This window comes from Eubalaena glacialis, chromosome 3 (assembly GCF_028564815.1).
Source record: "Eubalaena glacialis isolate mEubGla1 chromosome 3, mEubGla1.1.hap2.+ XY, whole genome shotgun sequence".
Taxonomy (NCBI): Eukaryota; Metazoa; Chordata; class Mammalia; order Artiodactyla; family Balaenidae; genus Eubalaena; species Eubalaena glacialis.
Window position 1 is genome coordinate 114,028,468 of NC_083718.1, and position 19,987 is coordinate 114,048,454.

Below are 19,987 nucleotides of genomic sequence, written 5' to 3' on the forward strand. Positions count from 1 at the left end.
TATCAATTGAATCTATCTGGTCTATTGTGTCATTTAAAGCTTCTGTTTCCTTATTTATTTTCATTTTGGATGATCTGTCCATTGGTGTAAGTGAGGTGTTAAAGTCCCCCACTATTATTGTGTTACTGTCGATTTCCTCTTTTATAACTGTTAGTAGTTGCCTTATGTATTGAGGTGCTCCTATGTTGGGTGCATATATATTTACAATTGTTAAATCTTCTTCTTGGATTGATCCCTTGATCATTATGTAGTGTCCTTCCTTGTCTCTTGTAACATTCTTTATCTTAAAGTCTATTTTATCTGATATGAGTATAGCTACTCCAGCTTTCTTTTGATTCCCATTTGCATGGAATATCTTTTTCCATCCCCTCACTTTCAGTCTGTATGTGTCCCTAGGTCTGAAGTGGGTCTCTTGTAGACAGCATATAGATGGGTCTTGTTTTTGTATCCATTCAGCAAGCCTGTGTCTTTTGATTGGAGCGTTTAATCCATTCACGTTTAAGGTAATTATCGATATGTATGTTCCTATGACCATTTTCTTAATTGTTTTGGGTTTGTTTTTGTAGGTCCTTTTCTTCTCTTGTGTTTCCCACTTAGAGAAGTTCCTTTAGCATTTGTTGTAGAGCTGGTTTGGTGGTGCTGAATTCTCTTAGCTTTTGCTTGTCTGTAAAGCTTTTGATTTCTCCATCAAATCTAAATGAGATCCTTGCCGGGTAGAGTAATCTTGGTTGTAGGTTCTTCCCTTTCATCACTTGAAGTATATCATGCCACTCCCTTCTGGCTTGTAGAGTTTCTGCTGTGAAATCAGCTGTTAACCTTATGGGAGTTCCCTTGTATGTTATTTGTCGTTTTTCCCTTGCTGCTTTCAATAATTTTTCTTTGTCTTTAAGTTTTGCCAATTTGATTACTATGTGTCTCGGCGTGTTTCTCCTTGGGTTTATCCTGTATGGGACTCTCTGCGCTTCCTGGACTTGGGTGGCTATTTCCTTTCCCCTGTTAGGGAAGTTTTCGATTATAATCTCTTCAAATATTTTCTCTGGTCCTTTCTCTCTCTCTTCTCCTTCTGGGACCCCTATAATGCACATGTTGTTGTGTTTAATGTTGTCCCAGAGGTCTCTTAGGCTGTCTTTTCTTTTCATTCTTTTTTCTTTTTTCTGTTCCACAGCAGTGAATTCCACCATTCTGTCTTCCAGGTCACTTATCCGTTCTTCTGCCTCAGTTATTCTGCTATTGATTCCTTCTAGTGTAGTTTTCATTTCAGTTATTGTATTGTTCATCTCTGTTTGTTTGTTCTTTAATTCTTCTAGGTCTTTGTTAAACATTTCTTGCATCTTCTCGATCTTTGCCTCCATTCTTATTCCGAGGTCCTGGATCATCTTCACTATCATTATTCTGAATTCTTTTTCTGGAAGGTTGCCTATCTCCACTTCATTTAGTTGTTTTTCTGGGGTTTTATCTTGTTCCTTCATCTGGTATATAGCCCTCTGCCTTTTCATCTTGTCTATCTTTCTGTGAATGTGGTTTTTGTTCCACAGGTTGCAGGACTGTATTTTATCTTGCTTCTGCTGTCTGCTCTCTGGTGGTTGAGGCTATCTAAGAGGCTTGATGGGAGGCTCTGGTGGTGGGTAGAGCTGACTGTTCTGTTCTTTTTTTTTAGATAGGATTTTATTTTATTTATTTATCTATCTATCTATTTATTTATTCGGCTGCACCTCACGGGTTGTGGGATCTTAGTTCCCCAACCGGGGGTCGAACCCAGGCCCTTGGCAGTGAAAGCGCAGAGGCCTAACCACTGGACTGCCAGGGAATTCCCAATCATTGTTCTTGACTTCTTGGCACGTGACAATATGCATATGCCAATGTAACTCAAGAAGATAATTTAAACGGCAAAATCGAATCACATTGAAATTTGCAATTAAGTACTGCTTCTAGCCCACAGATTTCTTGCTTATATTTTTCAAAGACTTGGGATTTCATTACAAGTCTATCTTGGAACTGATTTAGTATCTTGTTTGAAATTATAACTAAAGAAATTTTAAAATAAATCTTTCCTTGGAACTTACTCCCCTGCCATTTAATTAATCCCAATTAATGAAGCAGAATTACTCCATATTTTTCAAACATGCATAAAATAAGGTTTAAGATTACATAGAACATAATAATTAATGTGTAAACAGCTCTAACACTATGTATAACATTTAAATGTTTTTCACAGATGTCACCCTTAAAACATTTCAACATACCTAAACGGAATAATATTGCAGTAAAGAGAGCAACTCGTAATACAAGAAAACTATAGAAGAACCTTAAGAGCCAATACTATTAAAGAATTTCGAAAAGTTAATTTAGAGAGCTGTCCTTGATAACAGAAATTATAAAAGATTGTGACTTGGTTAAGAAAACTGCATACAGTCTCAAGTTGCTATAAAAATCCAGGAAGATAGGTATTAAAAAATAGATTAAGAAAAAATTACTCAAGATCAATATCCTTCTATGAGAAAAGAATTTCTCACAGAAGCTTTCAGAAAAGATTCCACTATTAAAATTTTGGGGAAATGAAATTATATGCATATGTCCTATTTTGAATAATCAAAACTCTTATTTAGCCAGAGTTCTGGGCTTCCCTGGTGGCGCAGTGGTTGAGAATCTGCCTGCTAATGCAGGGGACACGGGTTAGATCCCTGGTCTGGGAAGATCCCACATGCCGCGGGGAAACTAGGCCCGTGAGCCACAACTACTGAGCTTGTGCGTCTGGAGCCTGTGCTCCGCAACAAGAGAGGCCGCGATAGTGAAGAGGCCCGCGCACCGCGATGAAGAGTGGCCCCCGCTTGCCGCAACTAGAGGAAGTCCTCGCACAGAAACGAAGACCCAACACAGCCAAAAATAAATATAATAAATAAATAAATAAATAAATAAAAGATTACTATTTAAAAAAACAAAACAAAACCAGAATTCTGATAACCAAGATATTCCTATTTTAAGTTTCAGCTCTTGACAAATTGTAATAAATTTTAAAGTTACAAAATCTTATTTATATTTTCAGTTAATTTTTACTTATGTAACATAAAGTTTTTGCTAATATATCTAATTTTCACAAATTATATTTTCTCCACAGCCCCATTTCCCCTCACCCTGAAACTTAGACTTGGGATTTGTCATCTGCTTCTTGATAACGTCATGTGCATAATTAAGAATGGTAGATGCTTTGCTTATTTTTACAATAAGTATAGCTATTGATATAGCCTGAATTAATTATTTTTCACAATTTGCAGTCCTTCTACTTATAGTTTTTGTTGTTCTCAGGAAAGTTAAAAAAATGCTGTTAGCTAACACACGAGAAATCAAGAGCCTTACAGTATTTTAAAGGGTACAACTGAAGTTAACAGGAGAAAAGGTCCTATTGCTTCATTTACTAATTTATTTTATTAAGCAAAGAGATAATTGTTCTTTACCCGTTAAGGTAAGCATTGCATTTGCAACTCCTAACCTACATATACAGTGTTTTTCCAATGAAGTACATAGTTGGTTCATAAAACAATGAAAATTTCAAAGATAAATGATAACTCATACTATCCTGTCATATTAGTAGACAAACTGACCTTAGTGTCACAAACCTATACATTATCCATAAAGTAGATAGAAATATAAAAATTTGCGACCTTGATTTTAACAGTGGTTTTAAAAACATCCCCAGTTACTTGGAAAAGATGACATCAAACAAGAATAAAATAAAATAAAATAGTCATGAAATAAAAATTAAATAGTGTTTTAAAATCAGAATTCTGAGACTGAGTTATTCTGCTAGAAAGTTAGGAAAACATAATATATATTACACTATTTTAAGAACACAATAGATGAAAAACATCCTTTCCTTCAAGCAACATATTGGAAGATTCTATTAGAAACTGATAATTCAAATTAAAATTAAGGTACTTCACTGAAGCACTCTGAAGTACTTTTCTGCTAATACTCAAGGTATTTATTGATCAGTAGTCAATATATAATTAGATAATTTAATAAGAGTTTTATTCTACAAATAAAAGACAAAGTGCTCTAACTTATTAGGCCATAAATTCTTTATTAGATGAAATTACAAATGCTAGTCACAATTTAAAATACTAAATGCAACTTAGAGTTTTTTCAGTACTTTTTTATGCTTAAAAAGTCAACTATAAGAAAATAATGTATAATCTGAGTCCTAAATTAATTTAAAAATTTTCTAGTGTGACAAATTTCAACAAAAGTAAAAATTCTGTTTATTCTGACAAAAATGTTTACCACTATATACTTCAGAAATGTAAAAACAAAATGCAGACATCAGCACCACAAATTAAAGAGAACCAAAGGTGAAACAATGTACTGCAAGGCAGCAGACCCTTACTACCTGACTGAAATAAGAGGGATATTCTTACAAATGGTAAGAATTCCTAATGTGACAATATTCTGTGTGGGATGTTTTAAAGAGAGCTGAATTTCATGACAAACAAGAAATGTCTCATTTAAAATAAAGCAAAATTTTAGGCCCGGAAGTGCCCTGTATTTGAATGTGCCTTTTGGTGAACAATGATGGAATGCCTCTGCCAAGTCTGCATCCTGGGGCAGCGATTACCTGTCAACTACACAACCATCAGTGAAAGAGTACAAAGGAAACACGAATGCCTTAAGCTTGATATAGTTGATGATAAACTATATAAGGTAACATGGTACTTTAGCATAACTGAGAATCTGAATTTAAAGTACAATTTTCTATAAATGGACGATAATCTACAGTGAAGAAAACACTGAAGTGAAAAAAATCTGCTTTACACGTTTTCTGGGATGACTGGTTTCTTAATTCAAAATGATTATTCAATTCAGAATACATTGTTACAACAGAGCACACTTTGCAACACTACAGTGATTTGATATATCAGAGAATAAAATGAAAGATGTCCTCAAATAATCTTTTATTAAAAGAAGTGAAGATCAGCATTTTATTCTGTGATATTTTTTGGTATTAGGATCTGATATTATGTATCAGACTATCCCACCTTTAGTAAATTATTTTCAACATTGCAAGCCCATAAGTCACATACGTATAATATGAAGTTTCACTTTACACAGTATCTCTTTTAAGGAAAATAGTTCAGATTGTCAACATGCAATTAAATAATAAGTGTGCCATCCAAACCATAGATTCTGGGTAAGTAACAAACATTTCTTCAGACGATAAGTCTCAGTATTACAAGAAAAATATCTTCCCACAAGCAGAGGTATACTTAAGGGGACAGCTAACCTGATTCGGAATCACTGCTGTCTGAAGAACTTGAATCACTGCTACTACTTTCAGACTCTGATGAGCTACTGCTGCTGCTACTGCTGCTGCTTTCACTCAGTCGGGAACCACTTCCAATGGCCTTGGATGATTGAGTTTTCTCAGCTACAAAATACGAAAAGACATTAAAAATGGCAGACATTAGGCACTTCCCTGCTGCTGCAATGGTTAGGAATCCACCTGCCAGTGCAGGAGACACGGGTTTGAGTCCTGGTCCGGGAAGATCTCACACGCCCTGAAGCACCTAAGCCTGTGTGCCACAACTACTGAGCCTGTGCTCTAGAGCCCGTGAGCCACAACTTCTGAAGCCCGTGCACCTAGAGCCCATGCTCCGCAACAAGAGAAGCCACCGCAATGAGAAGCGAACGCACCGCAACGAAGAGTAGCCCCCACTCGCCGCAACTAGAGAAAGCCTGTGTGCAGCAACAAAGACCCAATGCAGCCAAAAATAAATAAATAAATAAATGTATTTTTTAAAAAAATAGCACACATTAAATAGTTACAGGAACATTTTAAAAACCGCTACCTACGTTTTGTTTGATGTTTTCTAGAATTTAACTGATTATTGACATCCTGTAACCGCTTTTCCAATTCTTGTTTTTTCTGTGAATGAAGTTCTTCTTTGGACTTCATTATTCTCTTACCTGTGTGATTTAGGAGAAAAAAAAAGTGAGTACAACCAAAAACTAACACAAATACCAGACTGATTTCTACTAATATAAAGAAATACATACCATGAAATTTTAGTGGTCTTTTTCTTAGACATGCAGCAACATATTTTTCCAGTTCTCTCAGTGTTGATGCTTTCAGTGTTTCAAAGTCTATCTCTATCTCGTCAGGGTTGGAATTTCTCAGTGAAGCCTCTCTGGACTGTATTATATGAAGGACTCGCCCAAGTTTATCCCCAGGGAGTTTGTTTATATCCAAGCTTAACTGTCTTTTCTCATCATAGTTCATAGGTTTAGCATTATCTTTATCTTCAGATTTCGCAGCGAAGACCTGTTGTTTCCCCTTCTTTGGCTGACTGTAACAAAAGTTAAATTTAATCAAATGTATTTTAGATAATGTTATTTTAATAAGGCATCATTAAAGATACTTACTTGCGCTTGGACTTTTCCTTTATTTGTTTAAACTTTTTCCTTGGATTTTCATCTCTGTTATCAATCTTTTCTTTTTTCTTTTCCCTTTTCGACTTCTCATTCTTTCTCTTTAGCTTATTGAAAGGTACTTGGGACAGAACCTGTAGCTGTTGATGAACAGCTTTAAGCTGATAAAGGAAAAATTCTTTAAACATTCATGGCTCTAAATAATTAAAGACAGTAGAAAAAAATGAAGGCACTCAAAAGTCAACAGTATCCTTTGTGAAATTCATTTCTTTCAGGTTGATATTTCATTTCACAAATTCATTATTTTGAAAGGCGTATGTTAAATTTCAAAGACTACCATGTACTCAACCCATAAACTTAAATATTCACCTAAAAACAGACCAAGAATCATTAATTTTTCCAGGCAGTCTTAAGTCTTAAATCATTGATTTTTCAGGATTGAGCTCAAAGCAGGTTAACATTTTATCACAAAAGGTAACAAATGTTAAATAAAGATCTCATCCATAAACTATCCAGGTTATGTCATATAAATTGTTTCAATGAGAATCAACTCACTGTGATTAGGAATATAAATAACAGAATTTTAAGATGTATAGATTTTTGAGTAGGAAAAGACTATTAAACATTAAAAATGTGCCAATAAGTAAATAAAGTCACAGTTAATATGTGATCTAAATATAACAGCTTTTAATCTACAAATAGGATTTTATAATAGATCAGCAGCAGCAGCAACTCATAGAAAGAATATAAAAACTTTGCATCAATATAAACTACTACCTGCTCCTGAAGCTTTTCAAGACTCTGAGCTTGTTCATCTTCAGAATCACCAGAACAGTTATCTGCAGAGGAAGCTTCACTACTCCTTTCTCTACCAAGGGTTTCTGTGGTATCTGTTTTGATGTAACATACAGGCATACTCTCAACAGGTTCATCTGGGATCTTTGCAAAATGCATTTCGAAAACCTCCTATAATGGAAAATCAGACTGTTAAGGTCTTCTGCGTTTCTGATTTAATGCAGCAATAACACCTTTTAAGAAAAGGTACATTACAGTGTCATTTTTTTTTTTTTTTCTGTCTGCACCTCGCGGCTTGCTGGATCCCAGTTACCCGACCAGGACTGAACTCGGCCCCTCGGCAGTGAAAGCACAGAGTCCTAACCACTGGACCGCCAGGGAATTCCCTCAGTGTCATATTTTGATGAGAATTCTATTTTTCCTTGTGGTACTCATTTCACCATACATACATATATCATAATGTCATATACCTTAAACTAATACTATGTCAATTATATCCCTATAAAACTGGAGGAAAAAAAGATTTACCAGAAATATAATAAGACTCATGCTTCCCTGCCTACCAACCTTAGCAACTTTTCTCCATTTTTCCAGGTAAGACAGACCTCTCAGATTATATAGGGGAAGTCCTTTTAAGATCTCCTGCCCTGTGGCTGGTGCATCATTCTACTACCTCCCAATGGCTTAGCCTCAAAAGTCCTTGAGCCTTCCCTTCAGTGGAACACTGACTCCAGTCAACCCTCTCTCAGATACCTACTGTCCTCTCTTCACTACTATTTCCCCAGTACCTTCTATATGCAGGGCAGCTTCATTAACAGATTTACTATGAATGGATGCTATGCCTCAGAAAACAAACAACCCCCACAATTTTAAGAGTATAAATTATGCTTTATTACTTGGCGGGGGTGGGGGGCATATTCTTTATCTCTTGAGTTATGGTTCTAAAATTTTTAAACTATGTTCAGAGAAAACTCACTTTCAGAGCACAAGTAAAAACTCACCTGAAGCATTCTTGCCATTGTAACTACTTCATGATCTGGAGGATTGTATTTGTAGCAATTCATGAACATTAATCTAACATCTGCAGCAAATTCATATGCATTTTTATATTCTTGGTTATCCATTTTCGCCTAAATTAAGGAAAAATTACAGGATTCATCAACAATATAGTTCAATAATTGTTTGAGCACCTATGTTAAGTGTTTATATTATGAAATAATTCAAACATACAGAGGAATAATAGATAATACCAAAACCAGATACCCACCATCCAGATTTGACAAACATTAAAATTCTGCTACGTTTGTTTTGTATTTTTAGACTTTGAAAAAATCCAGTGAATTTTGACAAGTAGAGACAAAGGAGGGTGTTTCAAGTAAAGAAGAGAACAGGAACAAAACCAGGAAAAAAACAGTGTTTCCAGATAATCTTGGAGAGACCAGTTTGATTGTAGGAAAACAATGAATAAATAAACTCCTTAAATGAGCCTTGAACATCTAAATGAAAGGTTTATACTGTATTAAAATTCTCCTGGGAATGAAAAGACATTAAAAATTGAACAGAAGAGAAATATCAGGATGGGTTACATTTTTAGGTAGCTGCATACAAAGTGGATAGAAGTGAGGATGCAGAGTAGCCAGTTAGGCAGCCACTATAAAAAGAAAAATGAGCAGTCAAGAAAATCCTATAGACTGCTGGGCAAAACAAGTGTATATTAACAGACAATCCATGAATAAATACAAAAGGCCAATAAACAAATACAGCATGCCAGACATCATTTGTAATTAAAGAAACACAAAACTAAAACAATAAACATAATTTTCTACCACTCAGATCACTGGCAACTGGGAATAATTTCAGAGAACTAAATTAAATAAAGTCACTATCTTCTTATCCCTGGAATTCTATAATAGCCTCCTAAATAACCCAGTCTCCACATTGCTGCTACAGAAGTTACTGTAGGAATCAAATATGAGGACATAATCCTCATGTTTAATGCCAGCTCTAGGCCTCTACAATGAGGGTCTTTCATGTTCAAGCCCCAGTTTCCTTCCAGTCTCATCTTCCCCTACTCATTGCTTCATATTGTGTGTCTCATGTTGGCTTAAATATTGTATTCTGGATGTTTTTATGATCTGAAGGCCTTCCAAGTTGCTCCCCCTGCCTGGAATGTCCTATAACTCAGGGGTCCCCAACCCCCAGGCCTGTCAGGAACCGGGCCGCACAGCAGGAAGTGAATGGCGGGTGAGCAAGCAAAGCTTCATCTGCTCCTCCCCATCGCTCACATTACCGCCTGAACCATGCCCCCACCGACCCGTCCGTGGAAAAATTGTCTTCCACGAAATCAGTCCCTGGTGCCAAAAAGGTTGGGGACCGATGCTATAACTTACTAAGTCTTACTTATCCTTTAAGACTCAGCTCAGGTTTACCTATTTCAGGTACTGTTTCATGACCTCTCATGTAAGTATTAGGGGAAAGTAGAAAAGCATATTTTGAAGAGATAATGCTTAAAATTTTTTTAGAACTTAAAACATGAGCTTCAGATTGAAAGTGCTAATTTCCAATCAAGATGAATAAAATTAAATGCACAACCAGCGAGAGGAAAGACAGACTGCCTACAAAGGGATGACAAGTAGACTGACAGCAGACTTCCTAGCAGCAACAGTAAATGCCAAAGGATATTGTCCTAGGGCTGAGGGAAAATAACTGGTCGTTCTAGAATTCTATAGTCAGTTAAAGAACCATTCAAGAATAAAGACAAAATACAGACACTTTCAGAGATAAGACTATTAAGAGTTTACTACCTATAAATGCTCATGGAAGAACCACTGAAGTTGGCACTTCAGCAAAAAGAAAAACAAACTAAGAGGGGAAAGAGTAAGAAGCAAGAAATGAGGGTGAGCACAAAAATTAGTAACATGTTAATAAACAATGTTGATGATGAAATAATAAAACAAAACTGTGTTTAAAAGAACCAAACTTCTAGACAATAATAAAGAACAGGGAGTACAATGAGTAGTCATTCAGGAGGAACACTGAGATAATGCATCATTTTGAAAATGCTACAGTTCTACTCTTTTAGTAGTTTCCCTTAAAATGAATATACATAATTAAATTTTTCCAATAATTTAAAGCTTCCAAATCAGCAATAAAGAAAACTTACCAATCTGGCAGAAGACCAAAAAATGCAGAGAGGATTAGAAACCACATAAATGCCTTGCCAAAAAAACCCTTTTTGTATTATAATTATGCAAATTAAAAATACTTTTAATATATAACAAGAAAATATCTACAAAGTGAAAATTCAGGGTACAGAGTTATATTACATACTGTAACTCAAACATTGTGGTAAATTACCATGAATGTGTTTGAACTGAAGAAAATAAAAAGGTACACTTTAAAATGTTCCCATGATTTACTTCAGGTGGTATGACTACTGGTGATTTTTTCTTTTATCCTTTTCTGAATTTTAAATTTATGATGACAAGATTACTTTCATAATCAAGAAAAGAAGTTCCTCCTATTAACACAACATTTACCTTGATGGTTCCAAGATCCATTGGATTTTTCACAATATCATAGTAGTTATGGAGTCCCAAAGCATTAACGTCAACAGGATTATAAAAGGGCCATGCATATGACAAGTGTTTCTTTGCAAGCATTTCTTTAAGAATCTCATTACAGTGCCTTAATTGTTCGGTTACTTTAACATTCTTTACAACTTTATATTGTTGCTGAGAATCCGTCAAAACATTTGTCAGCACATTTTCTTTTATAGGTGGCATCTTCCCTGATTTTTTTTCTGTAAGTGTTGGGGAAGATTCACCACTTGCTTTAACTACTGAAGCTGTAGGAGTTGTTGCATCTGCTTTCCTCTTCACATCCTTTGTAACATAAAACAAAACAATTTAAAAACAAAAACTATATATAAGGTGACATTCAGAGCAACAGTTTTCACACTTTGATCATTACCCTTATCAGTTAAAAAAAGGAAATGATATTTAGCACTAAGTCTTCCATGTATTAAATATTAGTAAAGGTTAATTTTTCTTTCATAGGTAAAATAAATAGTTCAGATATTTCCTTCCCACATCCCAAAGAACTGTCTGGTACAAACCTTTGAGACCAATGAAAGATGGGGGGAAAAAGTCATGGTTATATCACAAAAAGTTTCTGAATACCTGAAACCAGCTAGGGTATACAATTTCAAAAAAGAAAATTATCAACCCACCAAGTTGTGAGCCAATAAAAGTTATATCACCCAAAAAAGAAAAAAAAAAAGTAGTTGGACAACTGATATTAATACTACAAAGATACTAAATCAGTTCAAATTCTACCTAAGAAATCTCTAAACTTTGGTTTGCCTCCCAGGTCTCTGTTCACAAAATGTACACAGACAAAAAGATGGACTGCTGTATGCTGAAGATCAATTTTCTTATCAACTTAAAAAAAGGTATAAACTAACACACCATTGTAAAGCAATTATACTCCAATAAAGATGTTAAAATAAAAAAAGGTACAGACATCATAACAAACTTACACTGAAACATTTTAATGCTACAGTAAACTTACTTGGGTCCCTGTTTGTGAGGCAGAGTTCAGTGGAGCACCTTGTGCCATGTTTGAAGGAGAAATAAATGTTTCGGGAAATACGGAGGGAATTGCTTGCTGCTTAAGTATTTTTTCCAGTGCTTTGAGGGATTGTTTTTCTTTAACAGAAATTGCTACATTCTGTTGAGTATCTAGTAAAGTGTGAACCAGAGTCAGTATCTGAGTAAAACATAAAACTATTTTTCTTTTAGCATTCTATTTTAATACATTTAGTTCAGCTTTTAAAAATATAAACACAGTTTACACTCCCATTCCCCTTTGAAACCCTCCCACACATACTTGCTGACAGTGTTAGACTGATTTAGATATAATACTGGAGACTTCAAAACCTGTTATATTAATGGTAGGTTTATCAATTTTATTCAAAAAGGTGCCTGGCTTAAACTCAGACTAACAGAGCTCTGTGATTTTAGCTTCAGGTTGCTGTAAACCCGAGCAAAAATTTCAGACACCCTGGTGATAACTATATGGTACTACGTGAGGTCTTCAGAATGCTCTGCATAAATATCCTAGGACATTTGTTTCAGACAGTCCATCACTGGCTAACACAGAACAACAGATGTGAACATAATTCTCTTATCAAAGGAACATTTGTGCATGTTCTTTTGCCCTATATGTTCCCAGACAGCGCTAGGACTGGAGACATTTGGATCACATCACCTTGAAATCTATTACAGTCAGCACTCAGTATCCATAGGTTCCACATCTGCGGATTCAACCAACCCACGGATATGGGGGACCACTGTAGTATGCCATTTTATATAAAGAACTCGAGCATCCGAAGATTTTGGTATCCAGGATGGGTCCTGGAGCCTGTCCCTTGTGGATTCTGAGGGATGACCGTATTTCAAAAGCCCATCCTTCCATCTAGGCAACTCTATTCTTCTAATTGCCCAGGCCAAAAACTTTGGAGTCATCTGTGACTCCACTCTCTCTCAAACCCAATTTCCAATCCATTAGCAAACTTTTTTGCTCTATCTTCTTATCCAGAATCCAACTATTATTATAGGTGGTAATGACCCTGAATTACTGCAGTAGCATCCTACAAGGCCTTCTTTCCTTCTGCTTTTTACATCCTATAGTCTATTCTCAAAACAGCAAGCAAAGGGATCTTTTAAAATTCAAATAAGATCATGACACTTCTGTTCAATGTCCAGTGGTTTCTAATCTTCTCTCCAAGTAAAAGCCAAAGTCCTCACAATGGCTTGTAAGGAACCATATGACCTCTCTACTTTTTCCCCCTACCTCTGCGCTCCTTCCAACCTCACTTTCTATCACCCTTCCCCTCACTTATTTCACTCCAGACTACTGGCCTGCTGTCCTCAAGTTTGGTAACCATAAGCAGACTATTTGCTCTGCCTGGCAGGAGACAGCCTCATGGCTCACTTCAACACTCCCTTCAGGCTTTACTCAAATGTCACCTTCTCAAGCCACCCTATATAAAGCAACCCTCTCTATTCCACTACTCTTTAGTTCTCTTATTTTTTCCATGTCATTATCATATTTGACATATAACATATAGCATCCCTGACTCTCCAAATTCTATAAATCTGGGAGTTAATAGAACACAGATGGACTTTACGAAAATATCTAATATCAAGCCCTAAAAAAATACCTCAATATTTAGAGATTGAGTAGAAGAGGATGATAAGGCCAAGAAGACTATATAATGGGAAGCAAACCCTCACAACTAGTGTGCACCAAGAAATAAAGGCATTTCAAGAGACAGTAGCCTTCTAAAGCAACTGATAGGGATCAAGAAATGAGAACAGAAAAATATTACTTAAATTTAGCAACATAAAGACTACTGACAAGAACCTTTCTAGTGATGTAGTAAGGCTAGAACCTATACTGAAGTGAGTTCATGAGTATGTAAGAGGAAAGCAAAAAACAGGACAGTGGCTGGAAGGATATAGGGAAAAGGTGAGTTTTAAAGATGAGATACTAGAGCATGTTTATAGTATAATAAAACTAACCTGATAGAGAATGAAAGATTAATGACGCAGGAAACAAAGGGGATAACCAAAGGAATAAAATCCTTAAGAAGGTAAGGAGGGAAGCAAGATCCAGGTCATAAATGAAGGCAATGGCCCAAAGTGATGGAAGGGAAAAGGCCTTTGCCCTAGCTGACCCCTCTGCCTGGAATGTTCTTTGTTCAAATCTTAACTTCTCAATGAGGCCTAGTTTGAACCTATCACGTACGTCTCTGTTTCACTACTAGAATGTAAACTCCGAGATGGCAAAAGTTTTTGTTTTGTTCATTGATATATCCCAAGAATACAGAACAGTGTTCTGGTACATAAGAGGTACCCAAATATTTGTTCAATCAGTAAATCAACACCAATTCAATTCAAAGTACTACTTAAAAAAATTTTTTTCTTTGCCATAAAGTATCAACATGTAACCACATTATTTAGACTAGCTACCGTCACATGGCAGTTTCCCTACCACTGTGCATAAAAAATGACATGACTTAGGCAGTAGAAAGCTCCTACTAAAAGTTACTTGGAAACCTAGACCTTCACACCAAAGCCAAATCCTACCTATCTGTCAAGGCCAAACTCAAGTTCTATCACCTCTAAAGCCTTTCCCAGCTTTTCCAGTGCAAGTCAATTTCTCACTCTTGAACCATAGCACACACCACGTGTAATTTCACCCGACACTTATTGTAATGCATTGCATTATTTTAAAAAGTTTTATTTCTAACTTAAATGTAAATTTAAACTGAGAGTTAGGGTGGTTATACTTTTTTGTAGTCCCAAAGTACGTGCCTTATAGGGACAAACATCCAAGTAGGTACTGACAGAAAAACAAAGTCAAAGAACTTTCATCTAAGGGAAACCTATGCTTTTAGCAATAACCTGAGCACCTGAAATAAGTAGCTACAACTTAACCATCAAGAAACTGTTAAAGTGTTGTTTTAAAGGAAAACATTCTAAAGGTAAGTAATTTTCACCTTGCTAGAGATAATATTTTAAGTCAGCAATAATTATCACCTTGTTTTAACAATTTAAGTAACATACTGATCTATGTGTTTTTTGCCTCACAAGGGCTTATTTTAAACCTCTTGTGGAAACCTATGCTCATATTGTAGACTTATGATCAATCTTCTCCAAAAATAATAAAATAAAAACTTTATTAAATAGTGAGTATCTCACAGGATGGATGGAAAGCAAGCTGTAAGTCATGACCCATCCTAAAGATCTATTAACAACCAGCAAAAAAGTACATCACACTATCAATAAAACAACCTCAACCATCACCTGAATTGGTACAAGTCTCATATGTCCCAGCCACTTAACATATACTTTACAAAAATTTACAACCATGAAAGCTAAATATTTTCCAGATGTTATAGATGAGGAAACTAACATGGAATGATTAAGGAACTTGACCAAGGTTTACAGCTTCAGTGACCCAAAGATAAACCAACATTTGACGTATGACAATCTTGATTAACCTCTACAATAAACCAATCTGAATACTTAAGATTAATTTTATAACTTCATATTTAAATATTAGAATTATTAGCTGTAAAACATCTCCCGCTAAAGTTCTGAGTTAAGAGCTAGAAAAAGAGAATCTTCAGACCCAACAGCAACACTTCATTCTTAGCTATGGGATCTTCTGACACAGAGAAATGCTGGCAATTTTGGCCCTCTTAATTAGTATAGCACAGATACATGATCCACTAAAACAGTAATAGCAACTATGAATTATTTGGTGCCTACTATGTGAATCGCACTATTCTATAGGAAACTTTGCTCCAAGGCCATAATCTATACAGTCCTCCCAATCTTGTATGATAGCCATCCTTGTGCTCAAGGTTTAGCAGATTGTTTAAAGGGACATTTTAGATGTAGAAGGACTTCTAGATGTCTACCTCCTTTCAGGTATTTATTATTTATTTATTTATTTTTATTTATTAATTTTTTTGGCCATGCTGCATGGCTTGCAGGATATTAGTTCCCCGACCAGGGATCGAACCCGGGCCCTTGGCAGTGAGAGTGCCAAGTCTTAACACTGGACCGCCAGGGAATTCCCAGGGATTTATTATTTAATTCTAGTCATTATACTTACACACACATTCAAATATATATGAAAAAGAGAAAGAAAGAGAACATAAACCTTTTCTTGCTTACCTTTCTTTATTCTTTCCTTACCACCCATAACTTGCTCTTCTTGTGGCATCTGAGATAATTTCTGCTTGAACAGCTTTTCTAGAGCTTGTGCCATAAGAACAATGTCATCTCCAGGCTAGAAAATATATAAAATGTAACATAAGTTTACACAGTATGGCCACTGTATCAAATTTCTATAATTCAGGCTACCTTAGTGAAGGCAGTGCCATAGTACTCTTAGACAGTATTTACTAAACAGTATTTATCGCTTCTAAATTAAGTATAGCAGCTCACATTTAAAATTCTAACATCCTACCCCCATAACTTCTAAAAAGGACTGAGGATGCCATTCTGAGCACTAGAGGGTTAAAATCCAACCAATCCTACTAATACAAAAAGGTATTAAAAATTAGAATTTCTACCTTACAAATAGGTTAAAGCAAAACTTGTTCATGGCTGTGAAAAGTACCTCATGGTTTGACTTGATGTGATTCAATTTTCAATTAACTAAGCAATAAAGTGACACTGTAGAGCTAAGTTTTAAATCTTAACTATCTGCTTAGAAGTCTTCATCTTGCTTTACTTCACTACTGAGAAAAAACTAAATTACAAAGCAAAGCCTAAAGCAGACCCCTATTTCTAAGTTAGGTAGTTCAGGAAAATTACTGAATTTTGTTTTAAAAAATTAAATGTAAGAGGACTCTTTACAATTATTAAATTAAAATGAAATTTGCCAATGGTACTTTCAGAATACCATTAGTTCTGATTTTTAAAAAATTCATATTAGCTAATAGTCTTAAATCTATTATACATAAGGTGGCACTGATGATTACCTTGGAAACTAAACCAACATTTCTATTACATTTCAGTGTCACTAGTGATTTTGAATAAATGGAATATAAGTTTTAAAATTTTTAGATAGCATAGAACAGCTTGAAAAGGATGCAGTACTTAGGGAAACAGGAATCCTATATGGAGGAAAATTGAATACACAAATCCAATTTTACGGATGAAAGCAAAAGTGAAGATTAAGTTCAAAATGTCCACATATATTATCATACAGGCTAACACATTAACACAAATGCAAAACTACTACTGAGATATAACACAATGTGTCTGATCTTTAAGTTAACTTGTATGACGTTTAGAAGTATGTAATTTGGGCTTCCCTGATGGTGCAGTGGTTAAGAATCTGCCTGCCAATGCAGGGGACATGGGTTCGAACCCTGGTGTGGGACGATCTCTCTTGCCGCGGAGCAACCTAAGCCCGTGCGCCACAACTACTGAGCCTGCACTCTAAAGCCCATGCTCCGCAACAAGAGAAGCCACGGCAATGAGAAGCCCGCGCACTGCAACAAAAAGTAGCCCCCGCTCACTGCAACTAGAGAAAGCCCGCGCCCAGCAACAAAGACCCAACTCAGGCAAAAATAAATAAATAAATAAATTTATTGAAAGAAAAAATAAGTATGTCATTTGTTTGGCTTCTTAGATTATAACTACAGATCCATACCATAAAAATTTAACCAAGATTAGTGTATAATAAGATTTATCATTCATATTATAACTAAAATGGCAGAAGTGTAGTAGAAAACATTTTGAGATAACACTTTATTCACAGAAACCAGCAATCATTAGTATTTTATTTTTTAAAACATAGTAAGCCATTATAGCTATTCAGACAAAAATATAGCAAAAAATATGGCAAAATGAACGAATATTGATACATGAAAATTAGGAAATAAAGTAAAAAACATTATTTTTAAAAATATGGAATGTACCCCAAATGAAGGCTTGAAATTTGAAATCAGCACACTTGTTTATACACATCTCTTTGCTCTGTATGTAAGAGCAAAGAATTAGCAAGTATAGCATAAGGCTTACAGACCTTGTTGTATAAATAACAATTTGAAAACATTGTATTGAAGTCTTCTATACATTCCGAAGCTTTCACATAATATTTATGTTCCAAGCGATTCTTGATTGTATTTAAATCCATTGGGTTTTTTATAATGGTATAATAATCCTATGGTGTAAGAAGAAATTCTAAATGTTAGTAGTAAGAATGAATTCACTACAACAATTGGTACACAAAGAAATTTAAGAAGCTATACACCTGTAACTAGAGAGAGCAGTTGATTAAAAGCGATAATATAGAAACCAATACCTTTTGCGATGAGAAGCAAAGTTGATTACCATGGCATTTTTCTTCAGAGAGAAGGAAAAAAAAAGCCAATAAAGAAAGAATAACGAAATAATATAAGAGTAGAACCATCCTGGAAAATAACAAGGGCATGAAGAAAAAGAAACTAGAATTTATGGAGTCTGACAAATCCAGAGTACAATCCCAGCTCTACAGTTTACTAGTTATATTACAAATTACTTAACCATTCTGTTATCAGATGGCTAAAAATTCCTAATATAAGACCTAAAGTTGAATTCTGTATATGAAACACCTAAGTCTGTCAGGACGTGTCAAGAGTGACTTCTTGGAGAAGGGAACACTTATGACAACCTTACACCAAAAGGTCAAGGGACATATGCTATAAACAAGAAAGCATATGTTGATACTTACAATTTACCACAACTTGCTAAAATGAGAATTTCAATACTCAGAAAAACGAGTTTTTTGTTTTAGGAAAAAATACTCATTGGGATATTCTTTAGTGGTGCTGAATAATTTGTTTACTAAGTTAAATATATTTCATAATATTATTTCTATCAGAGGATATTTACAGGGTTTTACTTGTTTTAAACTAACATAATTATAAGACACACTCACAGGCAACTTTAGTTTGACAGCATCCACAGGCTGCTGAAAAGGCCAGGAAAAACTATGCTTCCTCAAAGCCTTCAGGACAACTTTTTGTAGATACTGCAGTTGATTCGTCCATCGCCCATTTTTCTTAGTATTTATATACGCTGGTGGTGGAGGGTTAACAATAGCTGTTTGTCGACTTGGCAGAGACATTCTCAACTGCTTCAAGTCCTTATATTCTAATGTTGTCTATAGGTACATGACCTAAAAAACAAAAAAAAAGAAACCAGAAAACAAACAGCAAAAAAACTGAGTTATTTTCAAAGCACCTTTAAAATGGTTTTTATAGGAACAGAAAAGTTTCCTTCAAGAGTAGCAGATCTCATTTTTTAAAGCATATCATGACTAGGACAGCAAAAAAAAAAAAAAAAAGAAAGAAAAAAAGAAAAGCCAAATGATAAATTTATTTGTAAACAAATACGAACCTTTTTCTATGTAAGTACTAAAAGTTGTTTCATTATGTATGCCTCCATTTTGGATGATTTAAGTTATTCCAATCTTTTACAGTAATTTCTTTCTGCCTTTCTTAAACACAAATTGAGGTCTGAGCAGGAAAAGTCTATAAATTCCTGGTAAAAATGAAATAACAGGGAATGTTAAAGAGATGGTTAAAGAATAACTATCTGAGTATATAGCTATTCTACAATTATTAATCAGTGAAGGGAGAAAGGCAAAGGAATTTTTCTGGCTAATTTAAATAAAGTGATTTATTTTAAAAGCAAATTATTAGGAAGAAAAATGACAAGTGTTAATATGCTACTCTTTAGTGCATATTTCTACACCTAAAATAAAATAGTTTAAAGCTTCACTAATATTTCTGAAAGATGGTATCTAACATTCCTAGACAACATTATTACTTTAAGGATAAAAGAGCAAAGGTACTACCAAGTGTATCAGCAAAGTATGACTATTAAATAAATTGTCCATTTTTCAGTGTTAACATGTAGCCAGTTTACCTTTTTTTTTTTTCATTAAAGCAGTATTAGTTTTCAGCTCTTGCTGCATATTAATCACCTGTGGATTCTTAGTTTAAAATTGTGGCAAACTACATACAGCGTAAAATTTACTATCTTAACTATTTTAAGTGTACAGTTCAGCAGTGTTAAGTATATTCATATTTTTGAGCAATTAACCTCCCGAACCTTTTCATCGCACAAAACCCAAACTCTATACTATACCTATTAAACAACTCCTCATTCTCCCCTCTCCCCAGCCCCTGGCAACC

General features: G+C 35.0%; 1 protein-coding gene across 2 annotated transcripts in view; it reads right to left on the reverse strand.

Moving 5' to 3' along the window:
• The window catches only part of BRDT (bromodomain testis associated), a 52,225-nt gene extending 33,310 nt beyond the window's left edge, over window positions 1-18,915 (reverse strand). For both annotated transcript variants that reach the window (XM_061186320.1, XM_061186319.1), the window contains exons 1-11: window positions 18,727-18,915; window positions 17,833-17,970; window positions 15,969-16,083; window positions 11,788-11,957; window positions 10,755-11,108; window positions 8,217-8,345; window positions 7,198-7,386; window positions 6,415-6,581; window positions 6,049-6,338; window positions 5,845-5,958; window positions 5,276-5,419 (exon numbers count right to left, since the gene is read on the reverse strand). In XM_061186320.1, coding sequence (XP_061042303.1) covers window positions 5,276-5,419; window positions 5,845-5,958; window positions 6,049-6,338; window positions 6,415-6,581; window positions 7,198-7,386; window positions 8,217-8,345; window positions 10,755-11,108; window positions 11,788-11,957; window positions 15,969-16,083; window positions 17,833-17,970; window positions 18,727-18,915 — 1,999 coding nt within the window. The remainder of the gene's footprint in view (window positions 1-5,275; window positions 5,420-5,844; window positions 5,959-6,048; window positions 6,339-6,414; window positions 6,582-7,197; window positions 7,387-8,216; window positions 8,346-10,754; window positions 11,109-11,787; window positions 11,958-15,968; window positions 16,084-17,832; window positions 17,971-18,726) is intronic.
• Between the last annotated feature and the right edge of the window lie 1,072 nt (window positions 18,916-19,987).